At 45.3% G+C, this 22,828-nt stretch overlaps 5 protein-coding genes across 5 annotated transcripts; 4 read left to right on the forward strand and 1 right to left on the reverse strand.

The window, feature by feature from the left end:
- Window positions 1-7,421: 7,421 nt before the first annotated feature.
- On the forward strand, window positions 7,422-8,618 carry LOC119770306. Its single transcript, XM_038264940.1, has 3 exons — window positions 7,422-7,633; window positions 7,729-7,829; window positions 7,900-8,618. Exons 1-3 carry the CDS (start codon window positions 7,422-7,424, stop codon window positions 8,616-8,618), a joined length of 1,032 nt encoding a protein of 343 aa, XP_038120868.1.
- A 2,193-nt stretch (window positions 8,619-10,811) lies between these two features.
- On the reverse strand, window positions 10,812-22,542 carry LOC6041909 (nucleolar protein 14 homolog). Its single transcript, XM_001851048.2, has 3 exons — window positions 21,945-22,542; window positions 19,786-21,883; window positions 10,812-11,026 (listed from the first exon to the last, which is right to left on the reverse strand). Exons 1-2 carry the CDS (start codon window positions 22,390-22,392, stop codon window positions 19,803-19,805), a joined length of 2,529 nt encoding a protein of 842 aa, XP_001851100.2. The 5' UTR covers window positions 22,393-22,542; the 3' UTR covers window positions 10,812-11,026; window positions 19,786-19,802.
- On the forward strand, window positions 11,406-12,398 carry LOC119770308. The gene has a single exon (XM_038264951.1). The coding sequence runs from the start codon at window positions 11,406-11,408 to the stop codon at window positions 12,396-12,398; it is 993 nt and encodes a 330-aa protein (XP_038120879.1).
- On the forward strand, window positions 13,957-16,452 carry LOC119770310. The gene is made up of 2 exons (XM_038264959.1): window positions 13,957-16,172; window positions 16,236-16,452. The coding sequence occupies exon 1, from the start codon at window positions 13,957-13,959 to the stop codon at window positions 15,382-15,384; it is 1,428 nt and encodes a 475-aa protein (XP_038120887.1). The 3' UTR covers window positions 15,385-16,172; window positions 16,236-16,452.
- LOC6041910 (protein windbeutel) lies at window positions 18,388-19,782 on the forward strand. Its single transcript, XM_001851049.2, has 3 exons — window positions 18,388-18,623; window positions 18,716-18,949; window positions 19,022-19,782. Exons 2-3 carry the CDS (start codon window positions 18,721-18,723, stop codon window positions 19,591-19,593), a joined length of 801 nt encoding a protein of 266 aa, XP_001851101.1. The 5' UTR covers window positions 18,388-18,623; window positions 18,716-18,720; the 3' UTR covers window positions 19,594-19,782.
- Window positions 22,543-22,828: the final 286 nt, after the last annotated feature.

The raw sequence follows: 22,828 nt of genomic DNA on the forward strand, positions 1-22,828 counted from the left end.
AGATTTAATTTGAATGGAAATTGTCCACGATGGGGGTGAGATTTCCAAAAAGTGTCCACGTTTGTGGATGGTCCCCAAGGAACCAGGGAGTCCTCTGTTGACCCAGGACATAACAACATAGTATAAAAAGTCTACCATACTCACTGGAGCTATGCGGGTATGATCTGCAGTCATAAACCGCAGACCTCTTACTTGTTACGATAATAAATCCAGGGAGTCATTGGAAGACCCAGGACATCCCAATGAGTTGTTGAAGCCATGCTCTGTAGCCCTCCATAGTCACCATCTGTTGACAAAATCATGAAATGTTTTTCTCTGAGTGCTGTTTTTTAGCTCTTCTTGTGAACCGCTCATTGATGGTCCCTCTCACTCTCATTCGCGATGAGAGAGCAAAGGTTCATGCGAACCACGGCAGACGTTCGGATCGTGGTTCGCTCGTGCTTGGTTCGCAATCATGAGCGAACCACGCTTGATCGTCATGACGTATCGTTTGAACCCCGATTCGAGTGAGCGAACCGTGACACCACTGTCCACCGCAGGGACCTAATTGCGTTGCAAAGCTAATTTGGCACCCGCGTCAAGCCCACCGCGGTACTTGTGTGAGAGCTAATTTAGGTTCGAGTTCATCCGTGTTCATCCGAATCTAAACAAAACTCAGGTTAGCTCCGGGATCTACCGGGAGCAAATCGTCTGACGGATTGTTTTTTCAAGCAAAACAATGTAATTAGGCCAATGTGAGTTTGTAAACAAAGAGTTTATCCTGCTCACGTCAGTAAATGTTTACATTAGGAGTGATGATTGATTTTTCGGTTTCAATACTTCGAGTTTGGAGATATTTTCCCTCCTGTGCTGCAAGTTACGTATGAAAATTTACTTTTGACAATCTGGGGCGATGCAGTTTAGTTTTTTAGGTCAGATTGGGGCTGTGTTTGATAAATTTTGGTCAACGCTTTGTCGATCAACTGCTGGACATGCAAGAGACAAGTCATTTGTATTAAGTAAAAAGCAAAATTCAAGCAAAACATTTTAAATAAGCCAATGCGGATTTGAAAACATGCAATCCTGATCTTTTATTCCCAATTTCTTGAAATCTTAAATTCTTGAATTCTTAAATTCTTAAATTCTTAAATTCTTAAATTCTTAAATTCTTAAATTCTTAAATTCTTAAATTCTTAAATTCCCAAATTTTTAATTTCTTCAATTTTGGAATTCCTGATTTTGAATTCATTTTTTTTTATTTTTGATAAAAATAGTGTTTTTGAATGTTAGAATTTCGGATTTTTCGTAAATTTGTATTTTTGAATTTCTTAATTTCAGAGTTTTAAGCTTTTGGAATTTCGACTTATAATTTCTGATTATTTTTAATATTGTTGAGCTCTTGAATTTATAAATACTTTAATATTAAAATTATTATTCAATTCTGCATATTTTTTATTTTGAATTTTCAAATTTAAGATTTTTTATTATTGAGTTTATTAGTCAGAAAATAGATATTTGTATGATAATTGTCAAGTTTTTTTCACTCTGGTTTACTTCATTTCGATCCCGTCCGTGTGGATCAATTGGACAGCGCACTGGACTCACAATCCAGAGGTTACTGGTTGATGGCCGACATGTGGGCCGACAGCTATAAAGACAACTTCTTTTTTGACTCCATTTCGACCAAAAAACTATATCTGTCCTTTTAATTTCAAAATTCTGCATTTTGAGATTCGGCGGGGATTTTCAATATTTTTATATCGAAAACAAGATTATTAAAACGTTTGTGATTTTCAGTCGCATTCAAAAAGGAAAATTCCAATTCTTCGTTTTTTTCATCAGAACATATTGCAAACAAGCGCCGCGGGAAGAAACGTCAAACGCCACTTTTCGTTTTTGTTACTTTTTAGTTGCGTACCGCTTAAGAAAAATCTTTTCCTGGCCCTTTCCCTGACCGTTTCTTGGGCGTTTTTTTTTTCATATGGTGTTTTGCGTATCACCCTTTAGTTACGGTACAACTATTCTTATATTAAACATAGGTGGCTGATTATTTTTTATTCAAAAATACAAAAAATTTTAAACTCAAAAAAAATTCAATTAAATAAAGTCGTTTTGAACCAAATTACTCATTTCTTTAATATTCATGAAAGTTTGATAATCAAAATAAATGCATCTTCAACCAAAACAAATACAAATAATTCAAAAAATCGCTGAAAAATTTAGCCACCGGCAGCTCGGGGACTTCTCGAGCACCTATCTTGGCTACTCGACGGATCCCCGATGAACTTTTTCTTCGCTGAATGAACTCGAAGGCTAATTTAGCTTTAGCTTTGCTACCCGCGGTGCGAAAGTTGGGGTGCAAACATGTCGGTAGCAAATCGGATGAACTCTTTTAAAAATTTGAAAATGATATTTTATTGATGTAAGCAAACAATTAGGACATATAATGCAATTGAAAGCATGTTCTCTCATACAAGAACATAGTTTCATTGATTTTGATCAACAAAACGGCTAAAATTGGAAAATGAATAAATTAGATCCCCGCGCACTATGGGGTTTCAGGCGGCCATAAATCGAAAAACCGATATACTCTAATTATTTTTTTGGTATTTTTTTCGAAAATAAACATTCTAACTAAGAAAAATCCAGAGTTTGAAAGTTGTTGGTTCAAAATTCACTGAATTGCAAACCTTCAAAGGCGAAAATGGTAAGAAAAAACATGTTTTTTGACAAAAAAATTATTATTTTTCATAAATGGAATGTGCAGCTGTTTATGTATTTTTTCCTGCATCATTATATATATTCAGAAAGGTAATTGATTTAACTTTTCAATAATATTTTACAAAACACACTTTTACAGGCTAAAAAAAATAATAAAAATAAAAAAAGATGGATTTTTATTCAAAATTTAGTTTTTTTCAACTTTGTTAATGGAGTACTATTTTTGTGTGCATTTGTGCGATCTGAAAATTTTGCAGCTTAAAATTTGAACCATGTCCTAACTTGTCTCCAATTTCAAAGTGCACTTATGTGCACATTTTGAGTTATGCCATTTTGAACATTTTGATTCATGCAAGGAAATTAATGATTTCGCGTATACGCTTGGTTAAAATCACATTATTTACCTGCGGAGGCAGAAATGACGTACCTGTTATGTATGTTTTGAAATTGATTTGATATTCATGACTTTGTTGGTACTCAGGTACGTTTAATAAAATTAGAAATTCCTATTCTAAGTATTTTACAGAAACGATTCGTCGAATATCCATATCAGTTCGTTGTTGTGTTCTTTTGAAAGTATGGATAATAATACCGTAGTGTCCCTGTACGATATAACGAAGCACTATTCTGAAAACGTGAGAACTGCTTTCGAGTATATTTGTAAGAATTACAACATTGCAGAATCATCACATGATCAACTCAGGAAAAACCACAGAGGAAAAACTACGCACGCTGTTCTGTAGCTTCAAAACGAGGTATACAAAAGCCCATAGAAGAAGTTCATATTTTAAGTAATCTAACGACAATCGGTTACATAGTGATTTTGATTTAGAAGAATTTATCGTGGAAAACGTGAATTTTGCAAGTGGATCAACCAAAAACGTGGACGAGAATCCATACAATGTTCCATAAAATAAACCGTCTAAAATTCTAAAACACCGCAAAAATCAAATTTTAATTGAGGGGAGGGGGTCTTCAAAGAGAGGTGGATTTTAACTCAAGAAAAAGGGGATGGAGATTGAACGTAAATCTGAAACTTTAACATAGCATAAACCGCCATTCCGTGCATCAAATAGACAGAGCAAGAATATTAAAATTCACCACTTTAATGCATGTGGCCTCAAATATATGAAAAATCGAAAATTAAACTTTTTTTGGAAAATATCAAATTTTATTTGTTTTCATTATGCTAAGTACAAACAACACAAAAAAGTCACAAAAAAGCAAAAAAATATTTTTGGCCGCTCGCTTATATGGAAATACCCCATAGTGCAGCGGTGCGGAAACGTGTACGTCCCAATCAAATCGTTTTCCGCATGACGGGTTCATTCCGCTTCGAAAATTGCTTCGAAATTTTCTAAGCGGAATCTCCGGTTGGACTCCGTTTCGATTCCGTTTAACCGTTTTTGCACTAGGGCGACACCTGGCGGTGTACAGCGGAGCCTCGATGACAGTCGGATCCGGAAGTGGGGACACGGGTCAAATGTCAACGTGCACGTGCGGCAGCAGCCGTGGAATGTCCTTGAGGAACCAGTACCGACGGAAGGAGGATCAAGCTATTCCACCGCCATCAAGCCCTCTCCGTTGTCGTCCAGATTGAGACAGATGGCGTTCACGTCGACGTCGATGGCCTGTGTGACGGAGGGTGAAAGCGACGGGGATAACGATACGCCGAAGCATCATGCTGTAAAGTACGATCCTCAGGATCGTCCTGTCACCGCTGCAGTGGCCATAAGCAGGAATCGTCCGGCATCATTCGCGTCCGCAGCAGACATGAGCATGATGGAAAGTAGCGGCAGCAAGTCGGAAGCAACCGAAGTAGACGCCCCGCCTCACGCTCACGCCAAGAACACGCCAACCTGCGTTGCGGGAGGAAATTCGTCATCTTCGTCGTAGAAAGCAGCGGTCTACCTCTACCCAGCTACACGTTTTGGGAAATTCACCGGGAGTTTTGCTGCCCCCGCAGGACGCCACCCAGGGCGGTCGGCCGTGTTTGTGACGCAGGCGCCGTACCAGACGTACAACCGGGTGGTGCCACCGCCGGTCCACAAGGTTTCCAGCAGGCAGATTCCAACATCCAGTTTGTTTCGCTAAATCCGGCCCAGGTTGCCAACAAGCCGCTTCGATCTGGTCAAGCTGATGGAGCTGCAGGGCGATGGCAGTGGTAAGAGATCCGAAGGATTGACCGGGGCCATCAAGAATCACGACGTTTTGGATTGCCACGGGGAATACAAACTGTCAGTGCTTTGTTTATTTTAAATGGCTAATAAAAAATTTGAGGACTGGGGGTCTGGGTTCGGGTGGGTCGTTTATTTAACAAGGAATTTAAATAAAATTTATGAAAAAATCATTGAATCGTGCAAAAAACATTAATCAACCTCTCTGGTTGAATTCCAATTAACTTTGGATTCAATCGAAACAAAAAAGAAAACCAACAAGTAAAAACAAGAAGAAGAAGAAGAAGCTGTCAAAACCAACCTGTCAATTCCGTTTCAACTCCACTTGAACCGATTTGCGGCGAAAACTCAAACGGAACCGGTTGTTGCGTTTGAAACGGAATGCGGTTTAGAATCTAAAACGAACACTGTTTAGAATTCGAATCGAACTTTTTTCGCTCAAGTGGAATTCTAAACGGAATTCAAACGGAACGCGCTGAGTGGGGTGTATTAGCTACGGACAAGGGGGTTGACACTCGATCATTCTGGAATAATTCCAGGATCATTCCGGAATAATTGGAATGATGAGGATGATTTTTCTATTGCATGAGTATTTTGACATAAGCGTGTAAACGTCAAAACATCGCCAATATAAACAATTTTTTTTTGCGTGGTTGGTTGTTTTTTTCCAAAATCATGTCACGGGTTTGCAATTTGAAACCGGTCCCGTCCGAGGTGTCGGCACCCAGCCGGTTCCGGAGCTAATCCTTCTAGAAAAGGAAACCAACTCACTGCAAGGACGGCCCGTCCCGGACGGAAGAAGTTGTGTTTCCTGCCACTGAAACTGGTCGCCTCTCAACGTGCACCAAGCAACCTGGAAGTGGACCTCGCGAAATTTGCCGGTGGAAGTGAACGAGCTGGTCAAGTGTTTCTAAGTTTACTTAAGTGCACCGGGCGTGTCGAAGGCGTTTTCGATCCGGGAGTTAGGGTGGAGAGCGTCGGCAAGTTGGTCACGATTCGAGGAATTGTTAACCGTTGCACCGAGATGTAGCCCATGATGACGGTGGCCAAGTGTGACAGTTACGACCTTTGGAACCTACGTCGCACCAACGAGCAGAACATCCAACTGCATACTCGCTCTGCTTTCCCGTTTCGACCATCTCTGGCCAATTCAAGACAAACCGGACCGTGACAACTTGGTGACAGAGGTCTTCGTCTGGCCAAACACACCATGACATCACGGAAAGCAGACTCTCCCAGTCACGGCGTTCTCGCAGAATTCTTACAGAAATCTTACAGAGCGAAAATATTCTTACTAGAATGCTGCCTTCATCCTGCTAGATTTTCTCTAGAATTCTTTGAGAATTCTAGCTCAAATGCAATAACCGGTTCTAGCAGGAGCCGGCGAAATTAACGGTTATGTGAGAATCCTGCTAGAATGCTGTTAGAACTATTCTGACAGATCATTCTGTTAGAATCCTGTGAGAATTTTGCTAGAATCAAATGGCAAGCATTTCTGCTAGAATCCTGCCAGAATTTAGCTAGAAAAGAACGGATCAGATTTTCGGGAAGTTCGGGAAGCTGTTTATTAAGAATGTGGTTTTTGCTAGATTTCCACTAGCAAATTAAACCAATTTATATTTATTCAAAAACATTACATACGCAATTTATACACACACAATAAATATCTAAAAGCTAAAACATTTTCACTTTTTCACTTAGGCACTTTTTATCATCTAATTGTTGTCTTGTGCAGCTCCATTTCTCCATGGTTCCCAAAGACCGGCGTTCAGGGAACGGACGGCTCCGGTTCCGTTATGTTCGGATGCTCTGGAATCGGCGATTTAGGGACAATCCGGGTGATAACGAAACTGCGGTGATGTGATTCCTGTTAAAAAAAGAACGATGTTAATAATTTTCAAACAATCACTCAGGTCATACTCAAATTCTATTTGCTTACCAAAATAAGGCCGAGCAGGTTTAAAAAAATAAAGACTTGTGCGAACAAGTTACCACATCAAACTGTTTTGCTGCAAAACGAAGCGGTACAGCGGAAATGACGTCATTTTCGACCGATTTTTTCTTGCTAGAGTGTTCTTACAAAATTATTACAGATTTCTAGCAGATTTCTCCTGTCAGAATTTTCCGGCAAAATTCTAACAAAATTCTGACAGGCCTGCTAGAATCATTCTAGCAGGATTCTAGCAGAACAAACTCTGCTAGAAATTTCCGTGACCGGGCAACATTGGACCAAATACATATGTTCCGGAGTTCCCGTAAGACCCCTAGCAGAACGACGCCGTCGCAATCGCAGTGGGTATTCCCACCTTTTCACCGCCGTGTGCAGGAGCACGCTGCCGCCATCATCATTCCAAACCGAGACGCCGCGACGAACGGACGTAGAAAAGAAGGAGAAAAGTACCGTTAGAATAAAATTAGTTCGTAGAATTCGCGCGCGTGGTTTTTATTCGTTCCTCTTCTGAATCCGGAAATCTCGGTCCATGTTCGGGATGTTTACAGTCCACTTTTTCACCGCAACATTTGGTCCTTCAGTGCCGGATAGTGATGGACATGCAAGCACTGAAAAGTCGCAGAAACGCCTTTATGGCGCAAGTAAGTGGGGAGCTGTCAGTCGCAGAAAGCCTCAAAACGAGGAAACCGTCCCAAAGTGAGGTTAAGGACCGCCTGACCCAGCTCAACAAACTTGCCGAGAGTTTTCGCGAGACGCAAACTGGAATCGAGGAACTGCAAGAGGACGCAGCGGCCATTGCCTCTGTGTACAGCGTCCGAGAAGAGTTCACAAATACTACAAAGCGAAGGACGCCTACGAGGAATTCCTGGATGTGGATTCCGACGGCGATTCAACGGCCAGTCAGCGGACCGTGGCCGGAACGACCGACTGGAAGCAAGCGGTGCACCTGCTCATGGAATCGCAGCGGCAGCTGCTGCTGAATCAATCGGCGCAACGAGCAGGCATCGAATTGTTCACCAAACGACGGTCAGGTGCAGAATGGGTTACCCCAACTGAACGTTCAATTACTAGCCATCAGTGTGCCCAAATTCACGAAATTCACCGGAGACCGCAAGAAGTGGACGACGTTCAAGGACCTATACGTGTCAACCATTCACAACCGCGATGACCTGACGGACACTCTAAAGATGCAGTATCTCTACTCGTATCTGGACGTCGAGCCCAAGCGTCAAGTCGCAAGGTTCTCTATCTCGGAGGCAAACTACAAGCTGGCGTGGGAGGCTTTGACCGATTACTATGACAAGAAACGATTCACCGTCTTCTCGCTGGTACGTGAATTCATGGATCAACCCTCAATCGCAAGTGCCACTCCTGAAACGTTGAACAAGCTTGTGACGAGCTCGGACGAGATCGTGCAGCAGCTGGATACCCTCGGGGAGGAATTCCAGACCCGCGATCCGTGGTTGATTCACCTGGTGCTCGAGAAGCTGGACAAGGATACTCGAGCTGGCTGGTCGCAGAAGGTCATCGAAAAGGAGAACCCGAAGTTCGACGAGTTGCTGTCTTTCCTGAAGAAGCGATGTGAGGTGCTGGAAACCTGTTCAGCATTCTCGAAAAAAAATGTGCTCGACGGGAAGAAGGAAGCGACGAAACAAGTGATCAGTGACAAAAAGCTGAAAGCATTGCACACAATTGCAACCAATCAGAAGTGCGCGAAATGTTCGAAAGAGCATAACATATATCAGTGCGAAGAGTTCAGGAGGCTAGCGTGCAAGAACGGCGTGAACTAGTGCAGAAGGCTCGCTTGTGTTTTAGCTGTTTGCGACCTGCGCACTGCGCCAAATCGTGCACCTCAAAGTCGTCGTGTCACACCCCTGAGTGTAAACAACGACACCACACGCTGCTGTGCACAAGTGCGGCCAGTTCTGAACGAGCAAGTGAAGAAAGTGGAAGCAGTGCTTCAGTGAAAGTGGTTCCTGAGAAGAAGTGATCGCTTCGCTGATGGCGGAGCTACCGGAGAAGAAGCGGCAGGTTCTACCCTGTTGCTGACAGTAGCAGTGAAAGTGCGAAAAGTGAGTGGCGGATACGTCCGTGCTAGAGTGCTGATCGATTCCGGATCGCAAGCATCTCTTATGACGGAGGAGTGTGTCCGGAAGCTGGAGTTGCCGAGAAGGAACGGGAAACTGGCGGTGAGCGGCCTTGGACAGCAGGAAGTCGGAACAACCCGCGGCGTGGTCACGCTGCAAATTGCTTCCCGGTTCGACGAGGTCGTGGTTATCGCCACGGACGCCTACATTCTTGGAAAGCTGACTTCGACCATTCCGTCGCAGCGCTTCGACGTGGCCAACATGAAACTGTTGCAGAACATTTCGGAGCTGGCCGACCCGGATTACAACCGACCGGGTCCAATCGACATCATTCTTGGATCAGATGTCTTCCTTGCGCTCTTGCCCGGTCACGGAAATTTCTAGCAGAGTTGGCTCTGCTAGAATCCTGCTAGAATCATTCTAACAGGTCTGCTAGATTTCTGTAAGAATTTTGTGAGAACATTCTGACAGAAGTAAATCTGTCGAAAATAATGTCATTTTCGCCAAACAACGTTGGGGCGAATGAGGTTACTGCCATTACCATTTTGTAATTTAACTTGTTCGAGCAAGTTTACTTTTTTGGAAAGTTGCCTCGGAAGAAGCATAATTTTGTTAAGTATAATGTGCATACTTCAACTAGATCAACTAGAGAACAGTAAATTAAATATATTCCACTTATTATATTTACAGGAATTTCATCGGGACGAATTCCCTTGATAAAGCTCAAAATGTCTGCGAAACGCGGAATCCAGATCGCTGATGTTCACGGTGGCTGGGGACACAACTCCCCGGAGATGTAATCGACGAAGACACGTGGAGCATCCCAAGAAACAACCAAGTTCCAAATGCTCTACCACGGAATTTTCATCCCCTCGATAACTGCCAAACGGTGGCCCAACGCACGGTCCTAGGGTGGATCGTGGCGGGACGATACGACGACCAAGCCGTCGTTCACAGCAACCACATCTGAACCGCACCTTGCGGCAATTCTGGGAGCAGGAGGAGAACTTCAAGCCAACACCGCTTACTCCTTCTGAACAGCACGTCACTGAACACTTAGTTCGACCTTGCAACGCGACGAAAATTGACGCTTCATCGTCAGATTACCTTTTGACGATTCGAAGCCAGCGCTCGGCGACTCGCTTGCCGCGGCCACAAAACGCCTGAAGTCGATGGAACGTCGATTCCAGCAACACCCGGAGTTCAAGCAGGACTACACAGCGTTCCTGCACGAATATTTGAAGCTCGGCCACATGGAGGAGGTACCGGCCGATCAAGTCGAGAAGGATAGCAGCAAGTGCTATTATCTACCGCACCACGCGGTGATCAAGGCGGACAGCAGCACGACCAAGTTGCGCGTTGTCTTCGACGCGTCTTGCGCCACTTCTACGGGAGTTTCGCTGAACGACCGATTGCGTGCCGGACCGAACAACAACGCGGACCTGTTCTCGATGGCTTTGCGGTTCCGCTCACACAAGCCCAGTCACGGCGTTCTCGCAGAATTCTTACAGAAATCTTACAGAGCGAAAATATTCTTACTAGAATGCTGCCTTCATCCTGCTAGATTTTCTCTAGAATTCTTTGAGAATTCTAGCTCAAATGCAATAACCGGTTCTAGCAGGAGCCGGCGAAATTAACGGTTATGTGAGAATCCTGCTAGAATGCTGTTAGAACTATTCTGACAGATCATTCTGTTAGAATCCTGTGAGAATTTTGCTAGAACCAAATGGCAAGCATTTCTGCTAGAATCCTGCCAGAATTTAGCTAGAAAAGAACGGATCAGATTTTCGGGAAGTTCGGGAAGCTGTTTATTAAGAATGTGGTTTTTGCTAGATTTCCACTAGCAAATTAAACCAATTTATATTTATTCAAAAACATTACACACGCAATTTATACACACACAATAAATATCTAAAAGCTAAAACATTTTCACTTTTTCACTTAGGCACTTTTTATCATCTAATTGTTGTCTTGTGCAGCTCCATTTCTCCATGGTTCCCAAAGACCGGCGTTCAGGGAACGGACGGCTCCGGTTCCGTTATGTTCGGATGCTCTGGAATCGGCGATTTAGGGACAATCCGGGTGATAACGAAACTGCGGTGATGTGATTCCTGTTAAAAAAGAACGATGTTAATAATTTTCAAACAATCACTCAGGTCATACTCAAATTCTATTTGCTTACCAAAATAAGGCCGAGCAGGTTTAAAAAATAAAGACTTGTGCGAACAAGTTACCACATCAAACTGTTTTGCTGCAAAACGAAGCGGTACAGCGGAAATGACGTCATTTTCGACCGATTTTTTCTTGCTAGAGTGTTCTTACAAAATTATTACAGATTTCTAGCAGATTTCTCCTGTCAGAATTTTCCGGCAAAATTCTAACAAAATTCTGACAGGCCTGCTAGAATCATTCTAGCAGGATTCTAGCAGAACAAACTCTGCTAGAAATTTCCGTGACCGGGAGGTGGTGTTCTGTGCAGACGTGGCGAAGATGTACCACCAGGTACTCGTGCACCCGGATGACCGAGACTACCAACGCATCGTCTTCCGGGAGGAACCAGATCAACCGATCAAGCACTACCGTCTCTGCACAGTGACGTACGACACTAAGACCGCACCGTACCTGGCAATCGAGTCAATGCGGGCGGCGGCCAAGGCTTACGACGACGTCTACCCACAGGCAGTAGAACGAATCAAACGGGATTTCTACGTAGATGATTTCCTGTCCGGAGCCGACGACACGAACGAAGCGACGTGTCTGAAGCAGCAAGTGGTAGAAATCCTCTCGTCGGCGGGGTTTGAACTCCGCAAGTGGACCTCAAACAACCAAGAACTCCTCCAAGAGCAGCTTACCGACAAGTCCGCTCCAGTCCTGATGAAGTTTTCCGAGCAAGGAGAAGCAGTGAAGGCGCTTGGCATCCAGTGGTTCCCAACGGAGGACGTGTACGGATTCAAGGTCAACCTCCCCGACATTTCGTTCATCTTCACCAAACGCCAGATGATATCGGATTCATCTAAACAGTTCGACCCGTTTGGCTGGTTGGCACCTGTGCTGGTGAAGATCAAGATCCTGTACCAGCAACTCTGGCTGTTCGACGTCAACTGGGACGACTCACTGCCGCCGGCGGTGAAGGCGGAGTGGCAGGAAGTGCGGAGTACTCTGCACTTACTCGAGAACATGCGGATCCCACGATACCTCTCCCCCTTTCGTGGTCGAATCCAACTGCACGGATTTTCGGACGCTTCCGAGCAGGCGTACGCAGCCGTCGTCTACGCCAGGTCGGTTGACGCCAATGGCAACATCTCGGTGGTTCTAATTGCCGCCAAATCTCGAGTCGCACCGATCAAGCAAGTGTCGCTGCCAAGACTGGAACTTTGCGGTGCGTGGCTGCTTGCACTACTGATGGAGCGCATAACAGAAGCCTTGTCGCACCTCGCAATCGAGCACTGGGCCTGGACGCATTCGACCATCGTGTTCAACTAGCTGTCCACTCACCCCCGGAAGTGGAAGACCTACGTGGCGAATCGCACAGCTGCCATCCTGGATTACCTGCCACGCAGCTGCTGGAAGCACGTCCTGGGCAAGGAAAACCCTGCTGATCTTGCAACGCACGGGCTCACACCGGCCGAGCTTCTCGGCAACCCACTGTGGCTCGGATCTGCTCCGTGGATGCAGGAAGCTGCGCCCTGTTCCACTTGTTGACGACGAAGACCTGTTGGAAACCAGAGTAGTTAAATCGCTGCACCTAGTGGCGATCCCAATCCGAGAAAACTTCGATGAGGAGCTGGGGCTGCTGGCGAAGCGGTCCAGTTTCACGCTGTTCATCCGGACACTGGCATGTGTGAGTGCATAATTGGCAAAGGGAGCGCGTGGTCGTAAAAAAATATTCGGAGTGAAAAGTGATTTTTTTTTTGTGTGTGCCTTTTGTTTCGCATTTTTGTCGTGAATTGTGCGCTGCGAGGAGAAGATTACCCTCCGAAAATGCAGCGTCATCAGTGCATAATTGGCAAAGGGAGCGCGTGGTCGTAATGAAAAAATATTCGGAGTGAAAAGTGATTTTTCTTGTGTGTGCCTTTTGTTTCGCATTTTTGTCGTGAATTGTGATATAGTTTTCGATAAAAACGATCCAAGTTCGTTAGGTTTATCGCGCAGCAAAATTATTTTGATTCATTAAGAACGTCGTGTGGTGCGCGAGTCTTTTTTGTGTTGAAAAGACCTTCCCATAGCTCCGTAGCTCGGAGGGCTCGACGTCGGTTGTTTGTGTGTTAAGCCCTCTCCATAGCATCGTAGCTCGAGAGGCAACGAAAATCAATACCTTATCTAGCTAATAGAAAGAAGATAGGAAGGCACTTGATGATTGAGTTCGTGGCGTCTATTCCGTAACAAATTCATGAACTAAAAGATTATATAATTAAAAATCAGACTACGCTATCATTGCAGCATTGCGTTTAACACCTCATACTATAAACAAATATTATTTGGTTTTATCTTTCCACAGCCGGCTGTCTAAGATTAAACCATTTCATTTAAAATTTAACAACAGTTAAACGGGAAATGTCTCATCCGCAGCAACCGATTGTTTGCCTTGAGAATAAAATATAATACCTTTCAACAAACACTATGATTTTGGGTCGCATCATCATCTTCTATGATGAATCCTGACCAAACACCATATCCTACTAACCAATTTTCAGGTTCCTGGCGCTTGTGGGGTGTAAGCACAGAGTAAATCAGCTGCCCTAGTAGCAACCTGCGCTAACTAACATTCCCGTCCCTAAAAATCGAGATCTACAAACTGACATGGCGGGCGCCGTTGGTGGCCAATGACTGTTACCTATTCGCAACTGATCTTGTTTTGGCAATCATGGTGTTTTATCTTTTCAGCGCATTCATACATGCTGTTGATAAGGGAAACACCACTAGATCGTCGAAGCCTATAATCAGTAGTGCTGAAAGGATATTACGGTTCTGTTCAGCAACGGAGGGGCAACCATGGGTGATCTCTCATGCTCATGCTCATGCTCATCATCCGGACACTGGCATGTGTCAATCGTATCGTCCGCAACTGCCGGACTACCAAGGCCAATCGTCAGACTGGGGAGCTGGCCCCGCCGAGCATAACGCTGCGAGAGCGCAGCTCGTTCGAGCCATTCAACACACGGCGTACGCACCCGAGTTGGAGCTGTTGCGGAAGGGTAAGTCGCTGCCAACCAAACACATCCTTTCACCGCTCTACCCCTTCCTCGACGAACAAGGCACCATGTACTTGGGGGGTCGACTGCAGAACTCGGACTTGCCGTACGACGTGAAGCACCCCATGATCCTGCCGCAGAACCATGTGGCAACCGAAATGCTGGTGCGTGAGTTACACCTGCGTAATCTCCACGTCGGACCGGCGCTGCTGACTGCTACCATCTATCAACAATACTGGATCGTTGGATGCCAGACGGTGGTACGCAAGGTGGTCCACGGATGCACGCGGTGCGTCCGTCTCAAAGGAAAAACTGCCAATCAGCTGATGGGCAATCTACCGCCGGCAAGGGTGCTAGCGACACGACCATTTTCACACGTCGGCGTTGACTACGCTGGACCTGTTAAACTCAAGGCCGCCAGCGTTCGTGGAGTCAAGGTAACCAAGGGGTACATCGCGATGTTTGTGTGCCTCTCAACCAAGGCAGTACATCTGGAGGTAGCAAGCGATTTGTCCACGAACACCTTCATCAGCGTCCTCAAGCGATTCGTATCCCGGCGCGGATACCCCGTCGAAATCTGGTCGGACAACGGTACCAATTTCGTTGGCGCTGATCGAGTTCTGCAGGAGTTCGTCGAGCAGATCCAGTCCAACGGCAAGGAAGCAGCGCGATTCTTGTCCAACCTGGGCATCATATGGACCTTCAACCCTCCCTCGGCACCGCACATGGGCGGTATTTGGGAGGCCGCGGTCAAAAGCACCAAGAAGCACCTGGTGGCCGAACTCGGAGACGAAACCATCACGTTCGAAGACTTGTCAACAATTCTGTGCCAAGTCGAGGCTTGCCTGAACTCGCGGCCACTTTGCGCTCTCTCCAGCAACCCGGACAGTGTTGAAGCCTTGACTCCGGGGCACTTTCTAGTTGGGCAGCCGATGAACCTGGTTCCCGAGCCCGACGTGCAACACCTGCCTGTCGGACGACTGGATCACTGGCAAGCGCTCCAGAGACGCGCTGCTAATATCTGGAACAGATGGAGAGATGAGTATTTGACGAGCCTACAACCGCGCAACAAGTGGCGCACACCCCAGCCCAACATCGAGGTGGAACAGCTGGTCCTCGTGAAGAACGACAACGCTCCGCCGACCCAGTGGGAGCTAGCACGAGTAATGGAGGTCCATCCGGACGCAACAGGAGCGGTACGCACGGTGACTCTTCGGCGCGGTTCAACCGTGTACCAACGCCCGATCCACAAGCTGTGCCTACTCCCGAGAAATTGAGACAGTGGCCTCAAGGCGGGGAGGATGTTCCGGAGTTCCCGAACGACCCCTAGCAGAACGACGCCGTCGCAATCGCAGTGGGTATTCCCACCTTTTCACCGCCGTGTGCAGGAGCACGCTGCCGCCATCATCATTCCAAACCGAGACGCCGCGACGAACGGACGTAGAAAAGAAGGAGAAAAGTACCGTTAGAATAAAATTAGTTCGTAGAATTCGCGCGCGTGGTTTTTATTTATTCGTTCCTCTTCAGAATCCGGAAATCTCGGTCCAAGTTCGGGATGTTTACAGTCCACTTTTTCACCGCAACAACATAAGTAAAGTTTAGTTATAACCATATGAATTTATAGTGACGGTCATAAGATTGTCTATGAAAATTGCGAGAGGCTAGTGGATACTGAAATCAGGCAGCACATAAGATGTAGACTTATGAAAATCTTACATTCTTTTTCCTCAGTGATATTGACTACCCAAGTAACCATCCAGCACTAAAACAAATCATTAACCAGCAACATATTGGCACTCCAGTGCTAATCAACCATTAAACAGCACATGTTAATGCGAATCAGCATTTATGAAGCTGCACTGTGAAATGCTGATATATGGCTGATTAGGTGCCGCAGCTAGCAACACTGTCATGATATAACAATAAACTGGCAGCTCGATTACTATTTTGAGTGATTAGCGAAAGAGAGAGCACATCGAACAAAACAAACCGATTGAGATTCTCGCTCACTCATCGGAAGAAATAACCAGCAGCAAAATGCTGGTTTAATTCTGTAAAAATCAACGTGGGTACGAAACGAGGTTAAAACACCCAATTTTAATTAAAAAGAACATTTATATATTTTTAGGAAATGAGGAAAGATCAAGCCAAAACATAACATTGCGGCGATGGCCTTTTCAAGGCTGGTACTCGAAAAAAATCACGTTAAACCAAAAACAACACCCACAAAGTGCACGGGATAAACGACCCTGCTAAACCCGTGAAATTTTGGTCCACGGGCTGGCAGTTAGCATAGTTTTAGTGTTGTATATTGTGTTTGTTAATAAATTGAAATTTTCTAACCAGAGAACTCGTATTTTGTTTGCATTTCAACCAAACATAAGACCTGATAATTAGGTTCAAGATTCTATCTTTGGTTTCTGGAGTCAAATGAACATGCACAGCAAACGTTTCCCGTACAGGCAGGAGGGCAAGGGCTCAGGAACCAACACCGACGACGACTTCTAACATCTGGCATCAATTCTCAAGCAGTGCAACTTCGATCAAAAAAAGCATCTCTCTCGGTCAGTTGTGTGTCGGTAATATAATATAGATGTAAACAAATCTAAAATAGAACGAAAGTGAGTGGGGAAGGAAAAGAAGAGAGTGAGAGAGAAATATTTTTTTCCTCTCTCAATTTTTTGACATTTTTCGCAGGGTTGGGTAGAGACAGTAGAGGCCAGCACTTAATCAGCCGAGTAAAGTCCAAACTCGGTCATTGTTCAGCACTGAAGTAGCTGTTAGTGCTGTTCTCAATGCTGATCAGCTTTTATTCGCAGCTATAAATGCGCATTAAATGCTGGACAGTGACACAGTTTTAGTGCTGGATGGTTACTTGGGTATGTTCAGTGCAACCCAAAAAGAGAGCGGCGTAAAAAAAACTATCAATTCAGTAACAACATTTCAAAAAGGTGTAACCCACAATCCTGCCGTTTCGGGAAAATAAACATTCAAAATTTTGCAATTTCGATCAATTCCTATTTCCACAAAAAAGCATGAAAACCATAAATTTTGTCAAAACGTAATAGAAAATAGCAATAATTTCATCATAGAGAGCAATTTGCAATTAATTAAGGTGTTTTTGCTATCAAAAATTGAGAAAAAGAAATTACGCCTTTTGAAGAGCGTGCCTACATTTTCGCCCCACCGTATTCGCCACCCACCCAACCAAAACAACAGTATCGCCCATCAGGTTACGCCGCAAAACAGATGTAAACAACCGATTCGCCCTTTTGTGTGTTTTTTTCTATTTTTCGGGTTTTTAAGGAAAAAAGTGGTTAAACAACTATTTTATCATGGTGAAACATTACAGTTAGTGAAAATACAGTGATATTTCAAACCTCAGTGATAAAAAAATGGGCCTAGAAAGCCTTCAGAATGATTCCGATTCAGCCCAAGAATCGTTGAGCAAGGATCACGGCTATGATACACAGTAAGTGGCAAGTTGGTTTGAGGATGTGGTCTATATTGGGGTGTCCCCGCCGGAAGTGGGAGACATGGCAGCTGACGACTAGGCCACCCCGCGACACCATCCTGCCTTCTCAATCTTTGCATAGCTTTAATGGTTGCGGAGGCGATGATTTTGTACGGTATTCCTCCTAAACCTCCCTACACTAACTCTCTGTCCTGCAACTGCTCGACCCAGAATCCCCGGCTGTCCGAAGAACCGGTAAATTATGGACCTTCATGTCTAGATTGTGAAAACTGACCAGATCCGATACACTGAACCCCCGGTGGTTGGTCACTTTTTCGTTTGACACTTTTTTAGTTTGTACCCCGTTAGTTGGTCAAAGTCAAACTAAAAAGTGACGAACTGTCACTTTTTACACGGCGCTCACGCACACTATCAAAACAAGCGTTTGGTAGTTTGTGTGAACTCCGTGTAAAAAGAGTGTCAAACTAAAAAGTGACACCGTTCGTTTGACAACAGTTGGTGTCAAACCATCGGGGTTTGAGTGTACTACAATAATTGAAATTTAAAAGTTATGTATTTAGGATCATACAAATATGTGTTTGTTGTGGAATTGTGGTCAAAGACATCAGAAACATACATTTTGATTTATTTTGAGGATTGTTAGGTTAAAATTCACTAAATTATAACAAAAATTTAGTGTTTCTAAATATACGTCGGAACTTGCAGAAAACACTACATTCGCCCCTCGTGATTGGGTGAAAACACAAGGGCGGAAACTCAATATGGTTTGTTTTGATTGATGTTGTTGATTAGCACTTTTGTTTTTTGCTTGTAAAACTACGTATTTTCGGAATTTTGAGATGTTGGAGGGTGTTTTAGAATCAGTTTTGTTCGCTTTACATGATTCTGGCGAAAACCCAGTTTGTTTGCATCTGAGGGTTTCGCCTTTTTGAAAAGTTGTTACTGAATTCTGTTCTACATCGTCATTCGTAAAATTTTTCGAGCACTTGGAGGTTATTTCACACTATATACGTTTTTTTTTAATTTCATAATTATATGCAGGTAATATTAGCAGTATTAATTCGACGTTGTGTTGTTCATCAACATTAATCATTAATAAGTTATTGATTATTTTCCACATACTTTTAATTTAGAAAAAATGGTAAAATTCACGGTCCAATTGCTACATCTAAGCTCCCTGCTGTTGTTGGCATATTACTGTGCCCCAACCCGGGCCGCAAACGGATGCGTAGAGCTGGACCGGCTCAATTTTGACCGGATTGTTCAACGCTTCCGCTACACGCTGGTCAAGTTTGACGTGGCCTTTCCGTTCGGTGCCCAGCACGAGGCGTTCACCGGCTTCGCCCAGGAAGCCGCCGAAAGTATTGGTAAGATGAATTACAGTAATTGCTTTGGGTTTTGAATTGATTTGAAATGAGGCATTTTTTTTCCTGTTCCAGGGGATTTGCTCTTTGCTCTTGTTGGTATCAAGGATTACGGTGACAAGGAAAATTCGGACTTGGGGAAGCGATTCAAAATTCCAGAGAAATACCCGGTCATAAAACTATTCAACAATCAGTCACTGGAGTCATACATCGATTATCCCGAAGACAATCCAGTCACGATTGCAGACCTGAGAAAGTTTGTTCGTGAGAATACGGATTTGTATATCGGGCTGGCCGGATGCGTGATGGAAGCCGACGAACTTGCTGCTAGATTCGCCGACCCTGCCAACAGCAAGCCACATTTGGAATCACTCATCGACGAGACACAAACACTTCATGATTCCATCCAGTCGGAAACGGATCGCATCTCGTTGCAGATTTATCTTACTCTCATGAAAAAGATGGCCAGCAGTTCGAATAAGCCGATTCACGAGTTTATCACAGCGGAAAAACAACGCGTGCAAGGTCTGCTCAAGGGTAAGATCAGCGACAAAAAAAAAGCCGATCTGTATCTTCGACTTAACATCATGGAATCATTCAAGCCACTTTCTAACACCGACAACGTGCGGAAAAATGATGAATTGTAAAGTAATTGTTTTTTTTTTTGTCTCTAGATCTCACCACTCTCGCACTTTGTGGTTTTGATTAGAGTGAACGCACAGCAAACCAATTTGCCTTAATGTAAACAAAAATATTAAAAGAGAATCTCATTCACTTGGGCCTTTCTTTCGAGCGCAATAAAAAATAAAACAGAGACAACACGAACAGTTTAAACTTACATTTGCCATTCCTTCCACTATTTTTTGTACTTGGCCTTCCGGTCGTACGACTTGAGCTCGCCCTGCTGGGCCGTGGCTTCGGAGAAAATGCGCTTGACTTTCTCGCGTCGTTCGCGATCGCCGGCCACCCGCTGGTGCAGCCGCATTTTGGCCAGAAATTCGTTGTCCTGACGAATCTCGCGGGCCGCCGCACGCGTTTCCTTCTTAACCTTTTGCTGCAGCTTGCGACGTTGTTCCCGCAATGGAAGCGTTTGATTCTTGGGACGCCGCCGGATGTCCTCGTAGGTGGCTTCGATTTTTGGCTCCAGCAGCCGAAGCGGTTTGGGTTTCTTCTCTGGCGCGACCAGATAGTGCAGCGGTTTGTCGTGAAGGGTTTGAAGCGCTTGTCTCGTGTCGGCGAGCGCTGTTTGGAGGACTTTCGGGTAAAGCTCTTCATCGATGCGCCGTAGATGTGGAAGAAAGTTGGCCACGATGTGATGGGCGCCGTCCAGTTTGCTCAACTTGCTGCAGACGGCTCGGATCATGCCTAGGGTCGTGTTTAGCACTCTCATCTTGAACGAATCGTCGATTGCGCCCGTGACGAAATCCTCCGCCCGAAGGCTTAACTTGGTTTCTTCAACATCCTCGACTGTTTCCTCCAAGACGAGTAGATTGCTCCAGGGCGCAAACGATTTGAACGGTGGCACTATTTTGACAACTTGAATCGCTTTTGTCTCCGCGCACATGTAGATTACTCCGTTCAAAAAGTTGAGCGCGGCTGGCAGAATTCGGTCCGATTGCTCGGTGCATTCCAGCGCGACGGTGACCAAAAACATTCCGGCGGTGATGTCTTTACGATCACGCACTTGGCAGCGGGATAGAATCTCGCTGAGAAACACCAACGCTGGGGACACTACCGGATGCCGGAAATCGGAAGCGGAAAACAGTAACGGAACAAGCTTTAAGAATACGAGCGTGTCCAACGGAGGATATTGGCGGGGTCGCTTTCGAAACTCTTCCTGCTTTTCTCGGACAACGTCCTGAAAGCAGGTTGCCGTTTCGCGCGGATTCATCTTGGCCAGGTCGTACAAAAACGGCGTCAAACCGCTGACGGTTTCGAAGGCTTCACTGACGGTTGCCGGCAAAGTGCTGGCGAAACAGTCGTTCAGATACTGAACGGCAAACGCAAACAACGATATCATTCTGGATTTGTTGAGATGCACCGCGCGGCCGTTGTTGGACGATAAAATTCGCTCGAAAACGATCGTCCGCTTGATCGGCGAATAACGGTTCAACAAACTAGACAGCTCTTCGTAGGATTTTGGCATTTCAAAGACCAGCGGAACTTCAGCAGCGGCCTGTTCGCGTTCTTTCTGCTGAGCCAGGTAACGCCGGTTTTGTTCCTCTGACGCTTTTGAACTGTTGACTTCCTTGTCTACGGGCTCATCTTCATCCGAATCTTCAACCAGATCCGAGAGATTGTCCTTGTCGGCAGCTTCATCATCGGAACCTTCTTCCGAATCTTCGCTGTCGGAACCTGACTCATCCTCTTCAGCCTGATCCTCGGCATCATCGTGCCCGTTTTCGGCCTCTTTCGTAATGTTGCGAGGGTCGTAAGCGCTCGAATCTTCACCATTCTCCCGGTCTACGTCTACACCCTCCGAACTTCCAACAGCCGGTTGCACAAAGTAACCGTCGTCCAGGTCGTCAGCCGAACGATGCTTTGCCTTTGCACCGTTTTCCACACCCGCCATCCTGGCGAGTCTTTCCCGCTCTAACCGTTCCTGCTTTTCCAGCTCGATCTTTGCCAGCTCTTCCGCCGACTTCAGCTTATCGGCCGGTTTGCCGCGCCGCTCGAAGATCATCTCACGCATAACTTTGTCGTAATCATCCAGCTTTGGCCGCTCGCTGTCACCCTTCATGTGACCACCCACCACCGCAGCGAGACTCTGCCAGTTCTTGTCCAACTTCTGGGTCATTTCAAAAACCTCATCGTTTTCGCGCTGCTTTTCCGCTTTCTTTCTCTTCGACTCGGCAATCATCTCCTCGATTACAGTTTTACGATCCCGGCCGTTGTCCGTGTCACCGCCGCCAAAATGAGCGGCTTCCGTAAACTCGTCTAAAACGGGACAAAGTTAGTTTGTAACGAAATGCCTTTAAACATAACTACAACAACGTACCATCCAACTGGCCCCCTTCATCCTCGGAATCGATGTCGTTGTCCACGGCGTCGTCGAACCGCTCAATCTCCTCCAGCGTTTGGCCCCGATGGGTCAGCTTGACGGAATCGTTTAGGTTGTAAATCTCCTTCCGCCGGGACGCGCCCGACTTGCGCTCCGCCATCAACTCCTCCCGGTTCATGTTCCGGCCATCCCTGCGCTGGTCAACGAACCGGTTGCTCTTGTGCTTCTGCAGGTACTCCTGGCCGAGTGTTTGCTTGCGCTTCTCGATGGCCCGAGCCCGTTGGACGCCGGAAAGCCCGGTCTGCCGGTTGGTCTGCGTGTCCCGATTCAGCACGTTGAACTTTGTTTTGCTCGTCTGGATCTCGAACGGGTTCGGCTTTTTGACGCCCTGCAGTGATTTCTTCTTGAGCAGAGCGTCCGAACTAATTCGGTTCTTTTTCACCATGCTTGTGGGCGCTTTAATAACGTAAATTGAAAGACGCAATCCGACGCTCACAGAATCATTAAAAAATGCGAAAACGAACCGGATTCCTACTCCACGTGCTAAACATCGCCGTGCACGACGCGAGGTAAACAAAAACGGGTGACGCTGACGTCTGACTGACGTTTATAGAAACTACACGGAAATTGGAAGGTAATAAAGGTTATAAAAACCATTAATACAGAAAATTCTGATTAGCGTGCAGATGTGTCAAATTCGGATTGTTGCACACCTTACCAAAAATCATGACTTTTGAGTTCCAAATCCCACTTTTCATACGATTCTTTGAGTTCAGGTACTACAACCATAAAAATGGTTATATGGGTTGAACTGAAAAATCGTATGAAAATTCATGATTTTCATCAATGAGTTCAGGTACTACAACCATAAAAATGGTTAT

The sequence above is a fragment of the Culex quinquefasciatus genome, chromosome 1 (genome assembly GCF_015732765.1).
Source record: "Culex quinquefasciatus strain JHB chromosome 1, VPISU_Cqui_1.0_pri_paternal, whole genome shotgun sequence".
Classification (NCBI taxonomy): Eukaryota; Metazoa; Arthropoda; class Insecta; order Diptera; family Culicidae; genus Culex; species Culex quinquefasciatus.